The sequence below is a fragment of the Anthonomus grandis genome, chromosome 3 (genome assembly GCF_022605725.1).
Source record: "Anthonomus grandis grandis chromosome 3, icAntGran1.3, whole genome shotgun sequence".
Taxonomy (NCBI): domain Eukaryota; kingdom Metazoa; phylum Arthropoda; class Insecta; order Coleoptera; family Curculionidae; genus Anthonomus; species Anthonomus grandis.
In genome coordinates, this window is record NC_065548.1 from 28,267,543 (window position 1) to 28,292,235 (window position 24,693).

Sequence of the window (24,693 nt, forward strand, 5' to 3'; positions counted from 1 at the left end):
ATAGTGCCTCTAAAAGATTTTAAGTTGTGGCATGAATTTTTAATATGATTACAAATAGGTAAAGGTAAACATGCAGTTTTAGTTAAAAAAATTCCCCAAGCATTAATAAAATTGCTGTATTTTATTGACTTCCCTGTACAGTCTAACAACTATATATCCATAAGAGAAGCTTTTATTTATGACAACAAAATTTCACCAAAATCAAAAATTAATTAGATCCTAAATGGGTTTGAAATTTTCCTACAGTTAACAAAAAGCCATTTCAATAACAAAATTTTTTTGTTGTCATTGTGATAGGTTAGTATTTGCCGCTATAGGTTTCTAAGGCTGTCATAAATATTTTTTCGGTAATATCTCTTAGCCATAGACTGTGTTTTTAAAAACTTATTTGCGATAATTCTTCTTTTTATAAATTTCATTTAATTTATTTGCGATAATAACGAAATTAACGTTTTCTGAACATCCTGATATGCATCTAATGTATGGACTTGCATCATTTAATACCTTAGAAGCCAAAAAGCTTTATGAGCAACGATTTCCAAATCCTTTTTCAGGCAGAATTTATGATAGAAAAACGCTTAAACGAGTTCATCATTGTATGAGGAGAAACTATAATTTTTAATTTGTTTTAAATTATGTAGTAAGAATTTAGTAAAAATTATATATATATGTAATTGTTTGATTTGGAAATAAATGCCATTCATAATTTTAAGAACGTTTATCAAAGCTAAACAAACGATGATCTGAACGCCTTAGATTTTTTCGTATGGGAATACCTAAAATCTGTGATAATCCAGTTGACTATAGAGAACATTTATTAGAAATAATTAATTTTTATAACAATTTATTTGGAAAGAAATAAGGACCCATATTATACAATTCTGGAGAACTAACTAGCTTTTGTTCAGAGAATAAGAGTACTTTATAAATACATTTAGAAGGAAGTCAAGTTGTACATACAAAAATGATCTTTAATAAATAATTACATTTAAAAACAAGTTTATTTTTAGGTTTAAATCTTATTAAATAAAAATTGATTTATCCCAGAAATTGTCCAATTTATCGATATAGACTGAGGGTATCTTTTTTAGAGTAAGATTCTTGCTTTCATCATGCAGGGTATAACCAAATCTGTTAGAGGTAGTCCGTTCCTGGATACCAAATTATCGAGATATGTCTCTAATAGCTCCATATTAAGACGGTTTTTCTATTGATCATCATACAAAAATTGTATGAAATCATACAAAATATTTTAAAAGTCAAAGTAAAATGAAAAAATCTCACAGTGTCCCTACACTTGTTTATTTTACATAATTCTGGTTTAGAATTTCCAACATGTTTCGGACACAGCGGTGTCCCTCATCAGGGGATAAGAAGTTTAAAGTTACACATACCCGGGTTTGAGTTTATGTCGATAAAAATCTTTTATTTATTAATATTCTATTGTTGACAAAGATAAAAGAGACGTCAGTATTTATACTGAACATCAAACCCTGGTATGTGAAACTTATGCCAATTTTAAACTTTTTATCCTCTGATGATGGACACCTGTGTCCGTAATATGTTGGGAATTATAAACTAGAATTATGTAAAATAAACAAGTGGGAAATTTTTTTATTGACTTGACTTTTAATTTTCTTGCAAGCTATCCAAATACGGGACATTGCCCATATATTTTGGAACACTCTGTATATATATATATATCTCTCGTAAACGTAAATCTTGAAAAGACGAAACTCCTTTAACATGTTATTTTTTAACAGCAAGAACTATAGAAAATTTATATACTATTGCTTAACTTAATCTGTATACATTGTTTTTGGGAATTCAGAACTACTTTAAACTCTTTTATGTATACAATATTTTCATTGACTATGTGCCTATAATACAGGGTGTTTACTTTGAGTCATTTAAAGAAGAAAAATTAATATCAACACATGGCCAGGAAATTTTCATTTTCGTTCTACATGGTTTTTTCAAGAAAAAATAACAGTTTTATCATTATTTTCCTATTACTCTGAAATGTTGTACATATCTTTTAACCATTAATGAGCATTTCATACTTCCACGCATGGAAATTGCTCAAATTTCAACAATTAAAAGGACTCGATGAATTGAAGAAAAAAATGTTTGTTTTTGTCACCCGAAAACGATCCGTCGTACAATAAGTATTTGTAAATTATTAATATTTTTGTTTTGACTGCTTAATTATGTAAATTTTTTTTTCTTAATGAAAAAAAAAAGCTTTATTACTTTTCGAGATACTTGCGATTTAAGCAAATTAAGCAGAAATCTGACATCAGATGATCTCATGGTATCGTCGCACTGCAGTGCTGTATGACAGTCAAATTTTTGCCTCGTTTCCATTAGTCGCAAAAATCTCCAAAAGTTTTTAATAAAAAAATCTAATATAAATATCGTAAATAAAATATAAATAAATATCGACGGTCAATGTTTTCCGATAATAGCGGAAGTAAACAATATAAACAACAAAATAATATTTGTTTTATTTTTTAGTCCCTAATATGATATTTTCTTATAATAGCTGACTAGTGAAAATAAATATTCAAAATTATATGATATTTTGAATTATGAATTATATGATCTTTAAATATATTGCAATATACAAAAGAAATAGAAATTCTTTTAATCAAAAATATACAGGATGTTCCATAAAAAAAGAACCAAATATTAAAATTATCCTATTTTTTTTTATCCTAATATAGTTGACACGGTATATAACTTACCTATGATACCATTTTAAAGGTTAAAAAATACTCTTAGCAAAGAAGTTAAGTATATTTAATTACAGTTTATTTATGACAAAAGAATAAAATCACAGATATATTATTGTATGTCATACAATTTCAAAAATATACCTACCGAAAACAGAAAAGTAAAGTAGCTTCTAAACAAAAATTAAGAGATGCAAAAAAGAAAATTTTGAAATGAAATTAATTTACCTGTGAGTTGCACTAAAAATGAAATAAATTTATAAACATAACACAAAAATTCGCTACGCTTATGAGGCTCTAGCTTCAAACACTACAACACACTAAAAGAGACAGCAAAATCAACCTCAGGCAACTGAAAAATTAAAATTTAATACAAATAGGAACCAAAACCAACAGTATCAACCATATGTTTTTTACAATTTTAAGACGACACAGGATGGATAGATGGGAACATTCATTTAACTCACATTTAAGGAGTAAGGGTCTCCTACAACATTTAGAAAATTCAAGACTAGCCTAAGTAACCTACTCATAAAAATAGCCAAGTTTTAGAGATTTATTTGGTTTTCTTTAGAAAGAAACGTTTAAGATGTATAAACACTTACTAGTAAAAAAAGGGGTAAGATCTAACAAAAATAACAATTAAAAAAAAGAATATCTGAATTATTCAAATCATAATTCTCCTGAAGATAACTAAAACATTTAAAACTTATTTTTTTGTACATTTTATGACTAAATCGGAGTTTTTATGGCTTACGAAGCAACATCGATCTCTCGCGGTGAAGCCAACGCAGGTTGGACCACCTGTACAGGAGGAATTATGTTGTGTGAGGGCGAATTTCCCAGAGGTTGTCTTACTCTATTTTCGGCGTTTTCTGTTGCTTCCGTCGTGGCTTGCTTTATAGCTTCTTTGTATGGCCCTTTCTTTCGTTTATTATACCTAACCTGGGGGTGAAAATAAAGGGTTTGGGTTTAATTACTTAGAGAAATAATTATACGAAGAGTACAAAAATAAAAATTAAATACACTTCTGTACAAGAAAATCAGGTAAACGACTCAAAGGCACAAATTTCTAATGCATGTGAGTAAATTTTTTAGTCGTATATAATTTTGTCATCTTAAATTTTGAAAATGCTCGAAAACAATGTGCCTTGTGTTTAAATTCTTGCATGCGTTTTACATATTCCTGCCTTCTTTACCCTGGCAAAGCGGGCGAATAATTTTTATCGAATTTACAGCTTTATGTAAGAATAGCTGTTTGGCAGCTAAATGTTCCCTTTCTTGCATTTGCTTGGTGAAAATATTTGAGTTATACGTCTTTAGAAAGAGAATAATTCTTTTTTCAAATATGGAATAATAAATACAGGACAGTATTTCAAAAATTGTGTCAAAAACTGGTATTGATGCCTCAAAGACAATAACATTTTTGTTTATTTCTTATGTATGATTTGTTGTAAATAAGCTGTTATTATTAGTAAACCAATTTTTTCACATTTATTTAAATAATTCGAATTTGAAAAAGTGGTTCCTTAAAGATCTAACCATAAACTTCAAATAACCGCAGCTAAAATAAATGTTGCAACCTTTTTCCAGAATAACCAATACACAAGATATAATTATTGTCAAAACATAATAAAAACGGCTTAAAAACACTCAATAAATTAGTAAAATTTAACAGTTTTGTTAAAGTAAATCTTACCTTAAAATTATCGAGATAGTGACTAAGTTGATCACATTGCATGAGACTCGAAGTAGACGATCCGTACCAGGCAACATGCGCTTGAGGACCCTGTGAATTACAGTTGGTTATGGTGAGAATTTTTCCTGGCCACCATGGAAACCCTTGAATTTTCCCCCAAACTACGTCACCAACTAATAAACGCACACCTGAAATTCGATATATAATATTTTACTTTTAGGATTTTTCACTTATCCAAAGAAAACAAGAAGTTAAAGTAAAGAATTTAATTGGTATCTTATGCTGATTGACTATAATTACTGCAGACCTAAACATCTTATTACTTTGTTGTCAGGATAATGCTTTGCAAATTAACGTGCAAATATGTAAGATTAGGCCCTTTTACTAAACAAACAACCATAATAATTTTAATTATTATATTGTAAAGTTGGGAGGACTATTTGAGAACATAAAAATTATGTGAATCTCTTGAATGCAGTTAAAAGAAACAAATAGTTTTGTTAATTATTAAAAGACAAATTGTTTGGTCTCTCGATATTAGAGCAGAGCAGAAATTGATGTTGATCTATGCTGGTATAAAAATGGTATTAAAATACTAATAATAAACCCCGTAGTGGACCGGGGTCAAAGAATAGTTCTCCGGTATGCTTTGCTTGTCGTAAAAGGCGACTAAACCTTGACCACCAAGGTTAAATCGTGGCACATACCCATGAAAATGGAGAATAACCGAAGCCTTGGAAAAATCGCCTGGGAATCGCCAGTTATCTGGAGCCGGCACTTAACCGGACCTAACTTGCTTAAGGTGTTGCGCAGGAAACTCAGCCAGTGCTTTCTCAAGTGGGGTTACCGAGGAAGCGCTTAAAATAGACAGCAGCCATGAACGAATCTATAATGCGCATTTTCTTTAAGGTAACAAATCTAGGGCAACAAATAATTGGCTAAAGACAACAGCTACATGTTGAGTTCTGCAGAAAATATCCAAATATGAACGTGACTGAGCAGAATCGCTGACCAATACCGCATAATTCTTAAAAACAACGTGATCCCAGAAACCCGAATTAACTAGAAAAGAAAATTACAGCAGAAATAAATGATCAGGCCTTAAACGAAGTAAGGGGCAATTTGCAGGACAATGCCGACTAAGAGAGAACAGAAGCCGACGAAAACTTAGACCCACGAGACCAGGCACCATTACAAAAAGTAATAATAAATCAAGAAACCGACAACACATTGGGCGGCTAAAGGAGGTATCAGAAACAGAAAAGTACAAGAAAGAGTAGACGAAATAATGTGTCAGACCCAAGAACATACACAACAGGACCCAGAAAATTGGAACATGAACAGAAGTTACCTATTTTTTCACGTCGCTTAAGAAGGTATAAGTCCAGTAATAAAAGGAAACAAGAATTTACTTTTTCTACGCTCAGCCAACCAACTTTATCGAAAGCTGAACGACCCTGCTCCATCAGATACTGCCATTAGCATGTACCCCACTAAAGAAAACATCGAGAGCTATGATGCTATATAGCGGGTCAACAGACAGGATGTACCAGAGGTGCCATGGGGTGGAAAGAATAGCTAATTATCGACTCCGTAGTTTGTAATCAGGCATTTAACAATAAAAGAAACCTTGTCCCATCATAGAGTGACTACCAAAAAGCTATTGATGCAGTTCCAGATAAATGGCTCATGAATGTACCTAAATTGTACAAAATAGATAACTACATAATTTTTTTTTTAGAATTCACTATGGCATCTTGGTAAATATCAATCAAACTCCAGGAGCCTAATGATAACTGCATTGGAACTAACACGATTCGTATCCGCAGGGGTATATTCCAGAGAGATTCCTTAAGTCCACTTTGGTTCTGCCTTGCCATAAACCCACTCTCTAGCCAACACAATCCAACTAGGTACGCGTTTGGCGTACCTTGCAAAGATACTGCACCAAGAGCTCGTACAAAAACTATACTACCTACCTATTACCTCTTATCAGCAGCCAAGGTACCAGATTATAACTATAAGTCGGAACCCGTTCTTGATAATGACCAAGACAATATGAATTGGGATCACACTGTACTCACAGTAGACCAATCAGTAAGTAACAATAGGCCTGACCTAATACTAATCAACAAAATTTCTAGGAAGACAACCCTTATTGATATAGCTATTCCTAATAATAACACCCTTCGAGCGAAACATAATGAAAATATTGTTAAGTACAGGGATCTAGAACACCAGATTCAAAGACAATAGAAAATGAGAGATGTGCGAACAATCTAAATTATTATGTCAATAACAGGAGTAATACCAAAGAACCTGATCGAAAACAAAAAACTGCTCAATCTTAAGGAAAACATCTATAAGCTAATGCAGAAGTTGACGCTATTATCCACATCTCGAATCGTCAGAAAGTTTATTGGAATCGCAGAGAACAGAAAGTAGTTTAAGAAACCTACAATGTAATTTAATTTAAGCGTATTATTTGTAAATAAAGGTTAAAAACAGAGTTCTATAACATAGAAAGGACTCCATCAGAGCTTCATCCTGTTGATATCTGAGATATCTGGGGTAAGTAAATGATTTCTCCTTCCCCAGGGGGGAGTGCGATTGCCGTCTGACATGAAATCTATAATAATGATACTAATCATCATCTTTGTCTAACAGACTACATCCAATAATATGTTACCTTGAAACTATAACATTTCGGTATTAAAAAGATTCTATGCAAGTCAAGATGGAAAATATACATACAGAATGTCTCGTATCGTTATGTTCAAATTTTGTGGGCATAAAGTACGCTTCATTTTAAGTTAAAAAGGCGCAAAACTTGTAGGTCCCTTTTTATTTGTTTCACATAAGTTACACGCCCATGAATGTTATTAGAAGATAATACTAAAAATTAATTTGTAAAGTAAATAATAAAGCTTGTGTCTAAAAGCCTACAGATGACGTAGTTATCCGTATTTGACTCCTTTTTTTATCTTATTTGTTCAGAAAGTTTCCGGATACGGTCCAATAACTCTTCCCTTGTATTTGAAACTTGCGCATAGATCAAATCTTTCATGGTGATCTAGGATGCCAGGCAACAGGACCACCTCGACCAATCCATCTTGGATAGTTGGTCGTAACTCAGTTTCGGACAGCAATTCCGAAATGCGGTGGAGCCCCATCGTCTACCCGTGTAGACGAATATTCAGTGGGACATCCCCAAAAGTCCTTGCAGTTCTTCCATAAGAAACTGAAGGTAACTGTCCGCATTCAACCTTGCAGGAAGCAGACCAGGACCAATCAACAAGTCATCGATTAAAGCAGCTCAAACGTTAACAGAAAATTCATGTTAAAAATTAGAAGGACGTACAGCTTGGATTTGCTGATTCCCACCTATGCAGGATTCTCAGATTTATAATACTACGGCTTGTAAATATCGCTTCATCTGTCCACAGGACTGTTCTGCAGAAATGAAAATTACGACCGGACTGTCTTAATATCCCGTTAGAATGAACTAGACGAGGATAGTGATCTTCCTCAAGCAAACCTTGTACCTTACAATAGTGATACGGATGTAAGCCTTCACGTTTTAAAATTCGCGGTACTCCGACTTGTGTAGAGATTCGACGAACACTGATAGTTTAATCTCTTGCAACAGTATCTAATACTCGTTGATCCAAGTCTGCTGGCAAGTTCACTCCCCGATTGAAATAATAATCATGCAGTCCGCATTCTAGAAATTGTCTAAGTACTTGTGTGCTAAATGCGCTTTTTGGAAACCGATGTTCATATTCGATAACTGCGACGAGCGCTGCCGTTACAGTAGCCATAAACAAAATGCATTTCTGTGTACTCTTCAGAAGAAAATCGGTAGGGCATTTTGATAAAGATACCGTCACTCACTAAGAAACCAGGAATAACTGCCTTGTTTATCATAAAACAATTTCGTTGGTATTTATTGTGATCTCCGAAAAAAAATGTAGTAGCTTTTAATTAATTTAGGAATTTATTTTTAGTATTACCCTCTTAATAACATATATTGGCGAGTAACTTTGAAACGTATAAAAATGGACCTACAAGTTTTGCGTTTTTTTACTTAAAATGAAGCGTACTTTATGCCCCTAAAATTTGAACATAACGATACCGGACACCTTAAATATATAATTAAATCTAGTCTAAACAGAAGTAGTTGTAGAGGAGAATCTTGTTTCGTTTTTTGAAAATTATATATTGATGTGTTATATTTTTTAATTATATCTAATATAAATCCAAATGAAAAATGTTTACATCGAATAATAGATGTTGGAATAAGTATCCTATGGTATTTGCTCAAAAACTGATGAGTCTTTCTTTGGGGAGTAGGCTTAAAAAAATTAACGTAATTAAAGAAAAAAATAATATTATTAAAATACAAAAAAAGGACGTTAGAAGGGCAAATTAAGTGATAAAAGGATCGGTTTGTCGGGATACTCCACGAGTAAGTAAGCAGAAAATATAAAGGTCTTGGATTTGCCGACACGTATTGCTGCTTGTCGACTGCTTCAGTGCAATGTAACCAGAAAACCAAAGGAAAAGAGAGAAAGAAATACATAACGAATCACTAATAAGCGGAAACACCTTTCGACAAATATGAATTTAATTTTTCTGCTTTCAGTATCCCGACAAACCATTAAATAACTTATGTCCCATACTGTTCTTTGCTTTTATTCCCTAGCAGCTTAACATCATTTCTAACGAAAACTCCTAGACATGTAATACTAATACTGTAAGACCTGACAAGTCCTAACATAATACACTTCGCAAGCATCAATAGTGGTAGTAATGCAAAGTAAGAAGTGGTAGTAACGCAATCATATAACATAATATTCAAAGAAAATAATTAGACGTGATAACAATGTATAATTCAGTAACATTGTTCACAATATACTGCTCTTAGTAGCAGCTTTTTTGAGAATTAAAAAACAGGGCGAAGCTGCTTCTGTCAAAAACCAGGTACAAATTAGCAGCTTCTGTCCATCTCAATTTTAAAACTGGTTCTTAAAAGCAGCTACAGCTTTGAAAATGGCAGTAGCAGTTAGATGGTTCTTAACAAATAGCAGTTGTGCCCATGTCTACACAGTAGGTAACAACGAGGGTGGCCTGAGGCTGTCTCCAATCTACTTGGCTTGTAGACGATCTACTAATAATAAAAATTAAAAGAAACACAAACACCGTTCAAAAAAAGTTAAATACCTAGCAGTTATTTTTTTTGTTTTGACCAAAGAATGATCTGAAAAAACTGCTCTAGGCAGATGCAAGTGACTGTGAGAGAGAGAGAAGAATATTAATTTTGATCTCTTCACTGAGCGCACTCCGACGATGATTTTTTGTTTGTCGTAAATTTCCATTTTCCCGGAACTGTTTTTTGATCTTGCTTACGATACTTTAAGATATTTATGACATATCAGGATACTTCTCTCTGAATAAATGGATAACTTCATTTTGTTTTCTTGTCCTACCTCCGCCTCCGTATCAAATCATAATTAGAATTTCAATATTGTGTGTTTTAGTTAAATACGGCATTTTACAAACGGCGAACAACAAACTGTGAAACGACTAACGGTTTTGTCGTACAAATATGAATCGAATGTAAACACCCGTGTCCTAAAAATTAGTACGCAATTTAAGCCTTCCTAAATTTCGTGTGGGTTTTATTCTGATACTAAAGTTGAATTACGCGCCATTTCTCGTGCAAAGTTTCAATAAATTTTAATAAGTGAATTTTGAATTATTCAATTAAATGTAATTGCGAAATTACCAAATTTTCGGTTCAGGTAAAACCAGACACCAGCCACCAGCAAACAATTTGTTATAAGGCTTTGTCAAATCTGACGTACAGCCGAATACAAGAAATGTTTTTTTTTTCGTTTTATCAATCTCACAACCATACATTCAAAGTAAGACACGTTAACATTACTTTTTTATCTAAACTTTCATTTAATATAACGATGAAGTTAAACCAATAACAATTATTATTATCGATTATTAAAAAAAATATTTTATCATACTTAGAATTTAATTAAACCAATAGCAGTATCTGAAATATTTTCAATTTATTTTCCCATCAAGCCTATCTGGTCCATTTCAACCAGTAAACCTATTGTTAGTAAATTCGAGTCCAAAGACATTGCAATAAATAACTGTAAATGTTTAACTCAGAAGAGCGAAAACAGATCCGAAAAAAGAGAGAACAGAACTCTTAATATTTTACTAAGTGTGAAAAAATAAAATAAAATAAAATACAATAACTTTTTTAAAACTTAGCATTTTCATTAACAGCTAAACAATATCCTAACCGATCGAATAATTCAAGAGTTGCTTATTAAAATTTTTTGAAACTTTGCACAAGGGTTTGCCAGATTGGTCTCTTCAAAAAGTTATCTTACATTTTTTCTATAAAATGTACAGGGAAGCCAATAATTGACTCCCTTAAAATTTACATGCGTTTTTCTATGTTCCGCTCGGCGACGCACCACTCGGTATAAGTATTTATAACATAATAAATTATACTAGGGTTGAAAAAAAAGAGACCTTTTAAGGAAACTAACGGTGCGGATAAGAGAAAAAGAGGGATTAACTGGAGTGAAAAGGAGACAAAAATTATGTTGGAATTGACATCTGATATAAATACTGTTAAAATGATTTCAGATAATTCCCGATTGCTCCTTGTCTTCATCCAAATACTTCATAGGAAACTGGTTACTAAAGGAAAAAGCTTACTAAGCTGGCTGCTGCATGCATGATTCTCATGATTTTTATAAATTTTTTTTAGCTCTGGCTGGTATTTAGAATAAAGTAAAAAAATGTTTATATAAGATTATAATAAAGAATGTAAAAAAAATTTAAAATCCGTTGTCAGTTGTCATTTTTATCTTAGCCTTATATTTTCTAAATAAAATTCTTAAATCCATTTTAAATTTCTTAGTATAAACTACTGGGGACTAAATGAAATAAACTCTCAATTTTTTGCTAGGCCTGCCGGTGTAACGAAATCTATTTTTTTCTTTTTTTAATCTGCTACAACGCCGAAACGTTACTACTCAAATAACTATGTTTATTGCTGTCATCGCCCCGATAAACGTACTCAGCACTTTCCTACATTAAACGTCAAAAACGCTAACATACAATGTGTACATACTATTCTAAATTTATTAAACTTACCATCGGCTCCGACAGCACTACTCAAAGTCTGCGCATTAATTCGAAGCATCAGTGGCGGATTAGGAGGCGGAAAATCGGGCACGAGAAGTTCGCTATGCTCGTCCGAACTCGACGCGGACGAGTCTTGCGGTGTGGAATATGACGTGTAAGTATTATTCAAACGCTTTAAATTAATTGACAGCTTTTGAGTTATGTACTGTTCTTTCGAGTCGTCCTGGGTGGAGCTGCTGACCTCGCTCTCTTTATGCTTCCTGTCCTTGTCTTCCTTGTGTTTCTTCTTGTGCTTAACTTTGTGTTTTCTTCGTCGGGGAACTGGCAGCTCAAACGGGGAGATCATGTACCTTGGAGAATTGTTTCCTGAAAACGAAGAAATGGTATACAGTTTAGAAATACTCTTCTAATACAATATTAATGTTGATGCAATATTATTTTAAAATAGTTAATTAAATGCATAATAAGTAATTAAATATTTACCTAGTCCCTGCCTTGGTGAAGCTGCTCCCACTGTGTATCTGGGACTGGAGCCCCCCAATGTGTATCTTGGGGAAGCCCCTGGACTAGTTAGATATCTAGGAGAAGCCCCACCTAAAATAAACAATAAATAATAAATCCTAAAACAGTTTTTTTTTGTTAATATAATTTATTTATATAAATCAACGATTCGAAAAAAAAAACTGCAAAAAAACTGCTCTGTGAATAATCATTTTTTTAGGAACAAGCATTTTTATGCAATAACAGATAGTGCGAAAAAATTTAATATATATTTGGCCTTTTTTAGGTCATATCTTACTAAATAATTTAGGAAAGTTTTAGTTTCGTTATATGCCTATTATTAAAAAAGGGGCAGATTGACCATCATAGGCAGTTTTTCAATATTATATAATTTAAAAAAAAAATACTACTTTTAGTTTTAGTTTCACAAATCCGAATTTAGCATTGGAACTCTGCGACGTAAATTTCATTAGATATAATCTTTATATTTTTTGATGAAATATAGCAGCAGAGGTCTACCAAAACCAGAAAATTTAAAAAATAGCTTAATAATAATAATAATAATAATAATAATAATAATAAACAAAATTCATTATTTTTCATAACAGATTTTTACAAAAATATGTACGGGAAATAATAATAGAACATAAAAAATAAAAGGCCATGTCAATGCAGCCTTCAGACGATGCCAGAAACTGTTTAGGCCTAATGAAATACCAAAGAATATATAGAATGACACTTCAAAGTGAAAAAAACTTATATATAATATAAGAATTTTTATAATATAAATTAAAAATACAAGCAGCATGAAGCAAGCACATATACCCATATTTAATGCATTAAGGGATAAGAAGCGGGAAAGGGCAGGAAAAGAATTACTGTCTGGATGAATACATATATATTACAAATGAGAAAAAAATTTATATATAATTTTTTTTTATTTACTGGCGAGAGAATAATAATTAATCATTTGTTTTTTAAAGGTAGCACAGGCTAAGACAAATGTTTAATGAGTTAACAGTATTGGCGAGATTATATAAAAAACTTCTTTTAAAAAGTTCTTTTCTATGTCGCGGAATAGTTGGTAGATGTAATTGTCTAAAGCGTCGGCAATGAGTATTTATTCGAAACTGGACTTTACTGTATAAATATGACGGTGTTTTTAATTTTAAAACGTTGTAACTAAGAGAAGCAAAATTTAATTTTCGACGATTGAACATATTTAGCCATCCTATATCCTTAAGCTTATGAGATATATAGTTTCAGATTCCAAAAATAAGATGAAGGCATGCATTTTGCACTTTTTGAATTCTACTAGAATCGACTTGATCTAAGCATGGTCCATACACGATATCACAATAGTTGAAGTTGGATAACACTAAAGAATCACAAAGATGCTTTTTTAAGTCTTGACCTAAGAGTTTTCTTTGGTTCTAGATTTGGAAGTTTAAGAGCGCTATACGCTTTCTTTAATTTATCAGTTATATGCTCACGAAATCAAAGATCAGAATCAATAATGAGACCTAAGGATTTACCTAAGGATTGAAAATGTTTGGAAGCCGATGATTTAAAGAAGCTTAGAAAATTAAGCTAAGCAAATTAAAAAATTTGTCCCTTAAACTATAATAAAAAACTAAAAATTATGAAAAGTCTTTGGAAAAGTTATTCATATATAGGGGCAGAAAAACTCTACTTTGTTACCTAATCGTTTAACTAGAAGATTCAAAAATGTTATTTGATTACGTTGTTGTGTGTCCACATTAAATTGAATTTTTGTATTTTTGTAAGTACATCAGCAAAGTTTAAAAATTCATCCAATTTCAAATTATTTTCAGTACACACAAAAATATTATCCACGTATTGCTTATAAAATACAATAGAATATTTAAAATTACTTTTTAGAAAGTTTGTCTCGTGATTGTCCGTAAAAAAAGCAATTAAAAAAGCCATAGACAACATTTGAAAAATTAATTGTTGAATTTAAAGAAGTTGCTCTAAACAGTAGAAAAAAAGTAGGTTTTTAATTATAACGACAGACAGCTTATTACCTTAGAACATTGAAAAGCCTTTCAATGTCCTAAGCTTATTACTTATAGGTTTTTCAGCAAATGGAAACCATCATGAGGTGGAATGTTGCGAAACTTGTTTTTAATATCCAAAGGAATCAATATAGGATGTTCAGGAATATTTCGGTTTATCAAGGGACTTGTGAATTAAACAGTGTTTGAAACTGCTAATTTTGCTTCCAAATTAGTTGAATCCCTTAAAATTGCATTCTATTGACAGCTTGCTCTAATGAAATTAACAACAAATTAAGACATTAATGAAAAAAAACTTACCCAGATACAAGGGACTTCCCCCTAGGAGCACTTTCCTTCTTGCTTCCTTTTTTGCCCTTTTCATAGCTTTCTTGGCGGCCTTCGTGTTGAGCAATTTGACAGATACCCCCTGGGTCGGTATACTGACATTTTCCTCGGAATCATCGTCAGTGATATTGTCTAGTGGTTAAAACGTGATTCCATCAGTATTTTTTTGCCTAGACTAGATATTTTTTTTCGCTAGACTAAAGTATAAAAGAGTCATTATTAAGTTTCGAAAATGTTAAAATCGTCCCGTAACAGATTCAATAGAACAATTTGCCTATTTCTAGAAAGCAAACTACCAATCTGTGAGGTAGACAATAAACATCTATTAAAACTCTTTTAAAGGTAAATAACAAAATATATAAAAGATAATTAAAATTAATAACCTATTTGTGCGGGAATTTTAAGGACTGTCCCTTCGCCCTGAGGTCCATACGATATTTTTATGGTTCTGGTATTTGAGGTAATGTTTCCAGAGCTGCCGCCAGGGTTCGCTGACGACGGTTGATCGGATGTGGAGCCTTCGTCGTCTGTTGTTCCCGTGCTTTTTTTCTTTCTATTGAAAAAAGAAACCTGGTTTTTAGAGCATTTTTGTTGAACTAGTAGGTTTCACAACAAGAGTTTATCATCGTTTGCCTAGGCATTTAAAAATTAGGTAAAGCAAACATCGAAATACCAAACAGTAATATCTGACTTCTCATTTATTAAATAATAGTAAATATTTTTGTTTCTTGTCTTGGTCAAAGAGCTTGGAACTATTATTTAAGTCAATTAATATGTGTTTTCTATGCAACTAATATTTAAGCTTGTCAAATTTGTTTGTTTACTCTATGTTTAAGTCAGCTTTGTCAACAACATTTTTTATGTTATATGAAAATAAAGCATATTTGATTTGACATTTATAGTAACTCTTATTCTAATAATCAGGCTCTCCTGAGAAAATTTTACCATTCTAGACTAGATGATCTAGCTAATTTTTATTCTATTGTCAACAAAGCTGTGAATATTATTAATAGATACGAAATGACAGCGTATCCATTAAGTCAATGAGTCCCCAAAAATATTTTTTTAGGAGATAATTTAAAATAATTTATTACTTTTTAAAATCCCTGAAAACTGATTTTAAATTCCTGGATACCTATAAAAGACATAAAAATTACGTCAAAGGCGTAAAAATTAATCCCAAAAACCTAGAAATAAATAACGAAAAAATACGTCCAATCGCTGATCAAAAATTGCGCCAAATCAATAAAGAACTGTGTCAGTTAGAGCCTTTTCCAGAGCAACAATACAAAACTTTAATTGAATCAATGCCTAGGAGAATGCAAGAGGTAGTTAATACTAAGGGTTATTACAGTCATTATTAGTATAAAAATTATTTTAAAAAAATTGCAGTAATACTGAATATATTTTCTTTAGAGAAAGAGATAATAAACAATGTCGATGATAGTGATATAAATATTGATGTAAAAAAATACTGGTTTATAATAAAATAGTTATGTAACAAAAAGAAAATGTTCAGTAGCATCATAATTATAATGACTGTTGATTTTATGCAGTGTCTTGAAGCTAACTTTATAAAAAATCAAAAACTCGAAAAATTGAGCTTTTGCATTTGTTATTTGGTACCCTTTAAAACGATTCCTTCTCCAAAATGTCCATTGAGTTGCAGAAATACACAAAGAATCTAAGTATTTTGGCAAGCTTTTTTTTTTTTTAATTTTAATTTAAATATGAAATGATGCACTACATATCTTTGAACTTCAATGTGCAATAATTTGATTATCATAATTTTAGATTTTTTTTTATTTATTTAAGTACGGCAAAGCCCGATTAGCTGTTACAAAAGTTACAAGTTTGATTTACATTTAAGTAACAATCTAAAAAATCAAATAAAAAAAATAAATTGATAAGAGAAAACAATAAATAGAAATCCTACTCGAAGTAACCTGGTACATAAGCCCTATAAATACTATTTCATTAAATCATTAACAATAAAACGTATACAGGGTGGAATTTTTAACTGGAATAAATTCAGTATTAGGGAGCCTATTTATTTGTTGAAAAAATAAAGGAACAAAAAAAACGGGTCCCTTTATTTTCAGTTTGGCACTTTTTTTTTGGTTTACTTATAAAATTTACCCTCTTTTAAGGGTAGAAACCACCCCCAACTTTTTTTTTCAAATGTGAAGGTATGTTTTGTGATAGCTCGTTGAAAAGGGAATAAAAAAAAGAATATGACTAACTATTTACTTTCGCGATTTGATTAGGTAGGAAGCTAGAAAGAAATAAAAATCGAATTTTTCGACAAAGTTATTTTATTCTAAGTATTGTTGGAAATATTGCCCATATTATCTTGATAAAATCTTAATCTAAAATAAAATTCATTTTTTGACATTACGAATCATATCTGGAATTATTAAGTCGTTGCCTAAGTTTAATTTTTTAGTCTTGTTATGTAAACTTTCGTTTTTAGGTGACACCAAAGGAAATAATGCAGAGGATTAAGGTCCGGTGATCTTGGCGCTTATTCAATGGTACCTCTTCTTCCTTCCTATCCAGCGGTTTGGAAAAACTTCACTTAAATAGTGTCGCACGTTTTAGGCGTAATGAGGCGAAGCCCCATCCTGCTGAAACCATATTCCATCATCATGAAGATCTGCTTCTGTTTGATAAGGAAATAAAGCAGTCAAAGCCGGCATAAGCTCTTGTTGCAAAAAATTCAAATATGTAGTGCTATTTAAGTTAGCTGGAAGGTATATTGGGCCAATGACTTGGTCGCCAATTATGCCTGCCCAAACATTAAGTTTTTGCTGACGCTGAGTATGTTTTTCTCGTATCTCGGTTTTCTGTGGACCAATATCGATAGTTCTGTTTATTGACTTCACCATTGAATGCAAAAGTACACTCATCTGTAAAAAGTATCCAATCCAAATCTCCTATTGGAGAAAAATTCTCCAAATCTCCTAAAAGAGCCTGATGGAGGCCTATATAAGGTTAATAAATATATCTTGTATTTGGCAATATACACTCAGCATGGAACAATTTGTTCCTGAATGGACAGATCTTTTACCTTATGAAACTCTTTAAAAAGCATATTTTTATTTATTAAAATAGCAACTCTCCCGCCCTTACAGTTTTTTCGGAAGAAGGCAGATGCTGGCAAAAGATTGGAGATTCTTAAAGACCTGCATTCCTGATCAGCCAGACAAAGTAGATCCGGCCCAATCCCCGTCATGAAAGCCTCCAGCTCATTAATCTTATTTTTTTATTGACAAAACATTAATAAATAAAAGCTTAAAACTAAATTCAGAATAAAATGCATTGGTACAATTTATGCTATTTTTTCTTGAGCAGAACTTACTTTTTTCCAATGATAAGCCTCCATAAACCTCATTTAAAGCTGGTTTGATAGATTGGGGCACTGCACTGGGTTTATAAAATGGTTAATTAGTACACCATTTGGCCAAAGTTCAGCGTTCATGAAAGCAACCTTGTGATCTGTAGGAGATCCCACCTTAAATGAACTACCGTGGTTGTCTTTCTTGGTTCACAGCTTATAGCACTGAATTTGTAACTTGTAACTTTCATTTGTAACTTGTAATTGGTCTAAATATTGCCCGACAGTCTTGGCTTCTTTCTTGGATAGAGACCCGATATAAATATCCACTCCACCGGGCATGAAATTGTGGCTTTTGGGGTGCAGTCATTACTTCTGCCTAATTTTGGGACGGGCCTAGTTTCCTTTAAGGGCTCTTCTTGATTTTGTTTGTTTGTTGTTGCATCATCATTAGTTAAGGTAAATACTTCATCTGTCTCTTCTTCTTGTGCCACCGCGTTTACCAAGGTGCTTACTTGAAAAGTACGGGATTGAGTAGCCACGCTACGTTAATTTTGTGTCGCTACAGTGACGTCAGTTGTGGGTGGTTATCGCGATCTCTGTGTTTAGAAGAACGAAGTGTACACACTGGATTGACTGCTTTTTTTTGTATGTTAGTAGTTTCCTGCGCGACAGGATTATCCGTGATCTGTGTTATTTTTGACTGTGGGAACTATGAAAGGATTTTGACATTGTTTACGATAGAGAGTTTTGTTATTGGAATTTTCATACCTTGATAGTTTTTCTCAAAGCAGAGCAATTTTCCTCCAATAGCCTGTTTTGCTTTCAAGCTCTTGATTTAGCTTTTTTAGTTAGGAAATTTCTATATCTTTCAACTCTACCTGCTGGTCATTCTAATTAGTTGTTTTAGTTGTCATGGCGGCTCGATCTTTATCGTGGCAATCAAAACAGTTAAGTCTCGTTTTAGTAACAAGTCGTCGTTAATAACAAGAACTGAACTGTTCAAGCTGAAAAGACAAATGACCATTGCGCTTTGCTTAAAAATAGCCAGTTTGCATCTGGTTTTTTATCAGATGCAGATATTTTTTAATCAGATGTACAGAATTACTCCAGAATATCACAATTATTTCAAGGGACAGGTAGGAATACCAATGCACGCGTAATACTTTACAATTTAACGCTTTTATTTTTAGGATACAAAAAAGTTATTAGAAAAGCGGAGCATTCTGAAGTTATAATAGCATTATATAACTAGGTTTTGCAACAACGCAATGTGCCTATGTGCCTACTTCATCAGAAATCTTACAAACAAAGCTAAACGGTTTTCTCGAACAAATAATAGGCAAAAAAGATTTTTTAACAAGTTCTGTGTAGCGAGATAAATTCAAGCTACGATATGGAATCCGTTTTTTGAATACCTGTGGAGAAAAACTTTCCAGCGATGTTGACGCCATTATTATGTCATGACATTATTGTGTCATGCTGCAACGCGGCCAAATAACATAGGTTACCTCTGCTAATTCTGGGAAAAGCGGCGAACCAACGGGCATTTAAAAATGCAAACTTTCTACCAGTTATTAATAAGGTGTCCACGAAAGGCAAAAAACCTTTTAAGTTGAAGTTTTTAATTAGTCTTAAAAAACCTCATAAGGCATTCAGTTAGTAGATAATGCAGCATCACAGAGGAAGAAGTTAACATCGATTCAAATTTAGAGATTATGTTTTTGCCACCAAATTGTACTGCTGTTCTCCAACCACTAGACCAAAATTTAATTCAGAACATTAGAGTCATAAAGAAAATGGCATTATTATTCATATCATTTTACACAACAGTCAATACATACCAACCCTTTTAAAGCAGTACAATTTGAAAGATGCAGTAGACAATCTTAATCAGTCTTGGAGAGACATAACTTCAAAGGATATTAAAAAAAGTTAATCATTATCATGTTCTGAGATTATAATAAAACTGAAAGAAGCAGATGTCGAAAATATACTACTCTCAGAGCTTGAGGAAAAACTTCGTCCATTAACCCAGAAAAATTTAGAAGGAATCACCAAATCTTTGAAAGTCGTACAAATGCGGTCAATGAGTTTTCTCTGGCTATCAGATTCAAGGGAGTGTCGAAGTAAACGAAAATATGAAAATTTCTATTAGTTACGATGATATTATTAAGGTGTACCGTGTTGGTAAAAGAAGGAAGGGAAAAATTCGGCCTACCTTTGAAGTGCTGAAAAAATACCAACTTAAAATCAAGAGACAGGAAGACAATCTTCCCAGTGAAGATATGAGTATATTAATCCTAAAAAGGCTCAAGGAAAAAGGATGCAATATTGCTATATCAAATAGGGTTCAAACTGAAACAGATACATATATTTTTTTAAATGTAATCAGTGATATATAATATGTAAATATAAACCATATGATTGTAAAATTGAACTTATTTTCTATAAAGTTTTGATTTATGTATTTTATAATAATGTGCTCTTTTGTTATAATTTCTAAATAAAAAAATAATAAGAATCGCTCCAATGCCTCATTAACTCTGGAACAATATGTGCCCAGACTATTGAAGTTGTACGGCAATACACATATATCTTAACTTATGTAAACAAAATAAAAATAAACGTTACAATTATTTGAAGAAAGCATTGAGATTTATGTATTTCTAATTTCAAAACAATTCAAACCAAAATATGAAATGAAAATGTATAAACGTTAATTATTTTCAGTTTGTTTAGCCTAAAAACAAAATTCTAAGATCTTATTTCAACTTACCTCGTTCTTCTCGCGGCCCTTAACACTTGTGTCTGTGTTGGCTGTTGAAAGACTGGCGGTTGAACGTCTATACTACTCGCCGGCTCAAAATCTTGGGAATGTTCTTCGGAATGCTTGATGAATAGTGGGTCTTCTTGGGGCTCATTTTCAATGTTAGACAGTGGTTTTTTTGTTGTTGGTATTGTGTCGGGATCGACCCAGTTTGGATTTTCTGCTATAGGGAGTATTTTTTATACACAAACTGTTTTTGAAAAGCTACAAATGTAGAAAACCATATGTTAAATGACTGCTTACCAGGGGATTTTTCATTGGTTTTCTCAGATTTTTTACATTTAGTTTTGCTGGTATCCTCCTCTTCACCCTGGCTATAGCCCCTTAATTTTCTTTTTGCACTTAAATAAGTTTTTACTGACCTACAATTATTTATTATCCTATTTTAAATGTTAACAAATATGATGAAGTTCAGATTTTTTTTTAAATTCTTAATCTCAACTTAGTCATGGTTTTTAGCATATGCTTCAAGTAAAAATATTTATAGCTACCTTGTAAGAGGAGCAGCATTTGATCTTCTATTGCTAGCAGAAGGAGCATTGCTTACAGTCTCTGAAGATTTCCTTTTTCTGGATACATTTTCTACATAATACAAAAAATAATGAAATTTAGGTAAAAGAATGTTACAAAATAGTATCATATCAAATCTACCTGAATTTTCATTGCAAATTCCTTTGCATTTTGAGCATAGAACTTGTCTAGGTCTGAGTCGAACTGTCATTTTGCTATTTTTGTATTTATTTGGTACCTAAAAGACCAATGTAAAAGTGTTTTTTATTTTTTTATCAACGGAATCCATTTACATTGTAATTATAAAAATGTAATAAGGCCCATCCAAGTTTAGTAAAAAGTATCACACTCCATATCAAGTCACTCAAAATCACAGTGGCAAAGTAAATCATTTAACACCTCCATGAATTACCAACAAGACTATGATTGAAGAAAGAACAGTTTACAAAATTTGTTTTAATTTTTGCCTAAAAGTACCTACTAAATTTAGATACAAACAGATTTATTTGTCCTAGCAGGCCATTCATGCCATAGTTAGTCTGGTGAAATGGTATTACAAAAGATTCAGGCAATCTGATATTTGGAGGAATTCTAAGTTTAAAAAGTAACAACTGAGGATACTAGCAGAATTTATTCCATTATGTAAAAAACATAAATCTAGTAGAATTCTTCATGTTTCTAGGGTAGCCAAATTTAGACTATCCCTCACCCACTCATAGCCCTATTTGTCCCTGCAATATGCACTTCTAAATTCAGAAATTTGCACAAGCATCTTAAACCAAGAGCCTTCATTACCCTATTTGTTGCATGACTGATCTGGCTCTCAGGTCAAGTCGAGCCCATCCAGATTCCCAAGTCCAAAACTTCTGTTTAGAGCCAAAGAAAAGATTATTAAGTAAATAAAATTTATATGGTTTCTCTGCCTTGAAAACGTAATTTCATATATTGATATTAAGTGACATCCTGTTTAAATCACATCAATTAAAAAATGATTGAATATCGTCTTCTAGAAGAGGAGCATGAATGAAAGACTCAATACTGCTAAAAAGTTTAACATAATCTGCGAACACTAGGACATATTTTACCAGGTAATGAGCTGGCAAGATTGACCACTTGAGTTCTCCTTCTAACTCAGATATCCACTAAAGAAGAGAATTTGCAATACCTAAAGCCTTAATTTTGGCCTCAAGCTATTGATCACTTTATTTTTTATGTGTTCATATTTGTTTCTTTTATTGCATGTTTATTTACTCTATGTTTAAGTCAGCTTTGTCAACAACATTTTTTATGTTATGTGAAAATAAAGTGATTAACATACAAAACTAAATTGACATCGGCAAATCTGTTCAATATGGATTAAAGATAATATGGATTAATAATAATGCTGGGATTCCATCTGGTCCAGAACACAGCTTATTCTTAAGAGAAGCAATAACATCATGTATCTCTGCTATCAACACCTAATAGAATTTTCAAAATTAAAAAAGGCATAATATTGCTATTCCTCTGAGTAAGCTAAGTAAGCCAATAAAATCATTCAGCAAACCTATTTGCTTTTTAAATAAACTTTAAGAAAGGGAAAGAGTTTTTGTCCCAGTATTTGGTTTATAATGATAACTGCAATTACAATGCTATATTATGAACATTCGAAGACAATACAAATGTGTTAAAGTTAGATAAATATCTGTGAATTTCTTCCCAGACTTGCAAATCAAATTCAAATAATTTTCTATCTTCCTAATATTCCTTTATGGCATATGATTGCTTTAAAGAAACATTGTTGATATTTTGCAAAAGTATCAAGGAACTCTATTTATAAATATAATAAATTGCTAGTTTAAAGTGAAAATCACATGCTCTTAGAAAAGCTATAGAGTCATACAACTAAATGAAATACATTCAATTACATTTTACATTATCATTGACTTGTGTAATTATCGCATAATATAGTTTTGCATACATTTATTATTTTAAAAATTGTTATTACTTATATTTCCATATGTTGTCTTAATGATTAGGTTTATACTCTTGTTATACAACAGATAACTCCATGTCTTGTCCATAAAATAAATGGACAAGACAATGAATAAACAGATTTTTTTTCACTTAATAAAGGGTTGTAAAGGTCATACATAGTATTATATGTAACCTTAATCCCAAGTATCAAATACATGAAATGTATAGGTGTTTATTTCACCAGATTTGCTAATTTTTCAATGTTGCCAAAAATGTTCAGAGGTTTTTACATTTTAAATATACCATGGCAGCTTCATATTTTACACATCCAAGAATTAGTATTAATTTCATATCTATATTGCTATGAATATTGCTAAGACAGAGTACATCTAAATTAAAAACTATGTATACTCTTATCTAACATGTTGCCAGTGTAGTATAGTGGTAATTAGGGCAAATTCTTCGTCAATTATAATATGATACCTAGGAAAGCCCAACAAAAAAATAAAATTTAAAAATTCAAGATTTTGAAAAGCAATTATTGAACTTTGGAAGAGCATTTTAAATTACTTGATAGAAGTACCTGTACTTTTTTCTTTTGTGCATTAGGGTCCAAGTAAGCAAATCTTTGGTTAACAGCATATAATGGATTGTCCTCTGGGTTTTTTGGGATATCAAAGGCTGGATTAAGATTTGGAACACCACAAGGCAAATTCCTGAAATTGGAAAAAAATATATGCATCACTTTTGTGTAATAATAAGATTACTATATCAACAAAATGTCATGAACTTGATCAGCAGCCCCTTGGGTTAAGACCAGACTAATATGGTAATAAGGTTCATAGAGGAAAGTTAAGAATAGGAAGGGTGTAGCTAAAAAATTATTTATTTATAGCAATTCAAGGGTAAGTTTTTACCTCTTGGTGGAGTCCAACAGAACACCCTTAAATATCTTAAGACCGAACTCGTATGTTACGACCAGAATATCAGGAAGTGCTTCATCTACAAAGACAGAAATACTCTTTTTTTTTAACAAACTTATATCTCCATTTAGGTCCGCCATATTTGTTACTAAACTACTGGAAAAAATCTTTTGTTCTCCACAGAGATATTCTATACAACAATTTTGAGATGCTAAGAGATTCCTATAGGTTTGATATTGTATATCTGGTAAAAAAATACAAAATATGGTGATTTTCAATAGTAAGACACGATTTTATTCATCTTTTCACAAAACAAATAATAAAAAATCCAAGAACTCAAAAAACAATTTAACCTCCAATTCAAAAGTCAAAATAACTGTCACTCGTCTTGTCAGTCAGTCACTGTCACAATTTTTTTTTGTTGACAGCATTGCGAGGTACAATTAAGGCCAGGCGCAAAATGAGACGCAGCTTGGTGAGGTGAGGCAGAGTGAGTCACGGCGAGATTTTGTAAACCTAGAACCGGTTTTCCACCAAACGGACTAGTCGAGTTTCTGTTTTGTTCTTGTTTTTTGAAACACATAAAACAAAAAAATCAACCACTAAGTTTTTGTTTCCACTAAGCAGACAAATTTATCGGAGTTTCGTTATAGT

The 24,693-nt window shown here is 32.0% G+C and overlaps 1 protein-coding gene and 2 long non-coding RNA genes across 4 annotated transcripts; 2 read left to right on the forward strand and 1 right to left on the reverse strand.

Annotated features, from left to right (window-relative positions):
* Positions 1–2,785: 2,785 nt before the first annotated feature.
* LOC126734060 (PWWP domain-containing protein 2B-like) lies at positions 2,786–24,410 on the reverse strand. Of its 2 annotated transcripts, none has more exons than XM_050437570.1 (12): positions 24,034–24,410; positions 23,700–23,832; positions 21,302–21,398; positions 21,142–21,232; positions 20,894–21,012; positions 20,600–20,810; positions 14,867–15,036; positions 14,457–14,615; positions 12,100–12,210; positions 11,626–11,982; positions 4,435–4,622; positions 2,786–3,680 (listed from the first exon to the last, which is right to left on the reverse strand). In XM_050437570.1, exons 1-12 carry the CDS (start codon positions 24,177–24,179, stop codon positions 3,489–3,491), a joined length of 1,974 nt encoding a protein of 657 aa, XP_050293527.1. In that variant the 5' UTR covers positions 24,180–24,410; the 3' UTR covers positions 2,786–3,488. The 2 variants fall into 2 exon arrangements, with proteins under 2 accessions (XP_050293527.1, XP_050293526.1); XM_050437569.1 differs by having other exon boundaries at positions 20,600–20,813; positions 24,034–24,409.
* On the forward strand, positions 10,203–11,312 carry LOC126734063 (uncharacterized). Its single transcript, XR_007659950.1, has 2 exons — positions 10,203–10,361; positions 11,113–11,312. It is a non-coding gene; the product is annotated as an uncharacterized LOC126734063 (long non-coding RNA).
* Positions 16,684–19,081, forward strand: LOC126734062 (uncharacterized). The gene is made up of 2 exons (XR_007659949.1): positions 16,684–18,959; positions 19,014–19,081. It is a non-coding gene; the product is annotated as an uncharacterized LOC126734062 (long non-coding RNA).
* Positions 24,411–24,693: the final 283 nt, after the last annotated feature.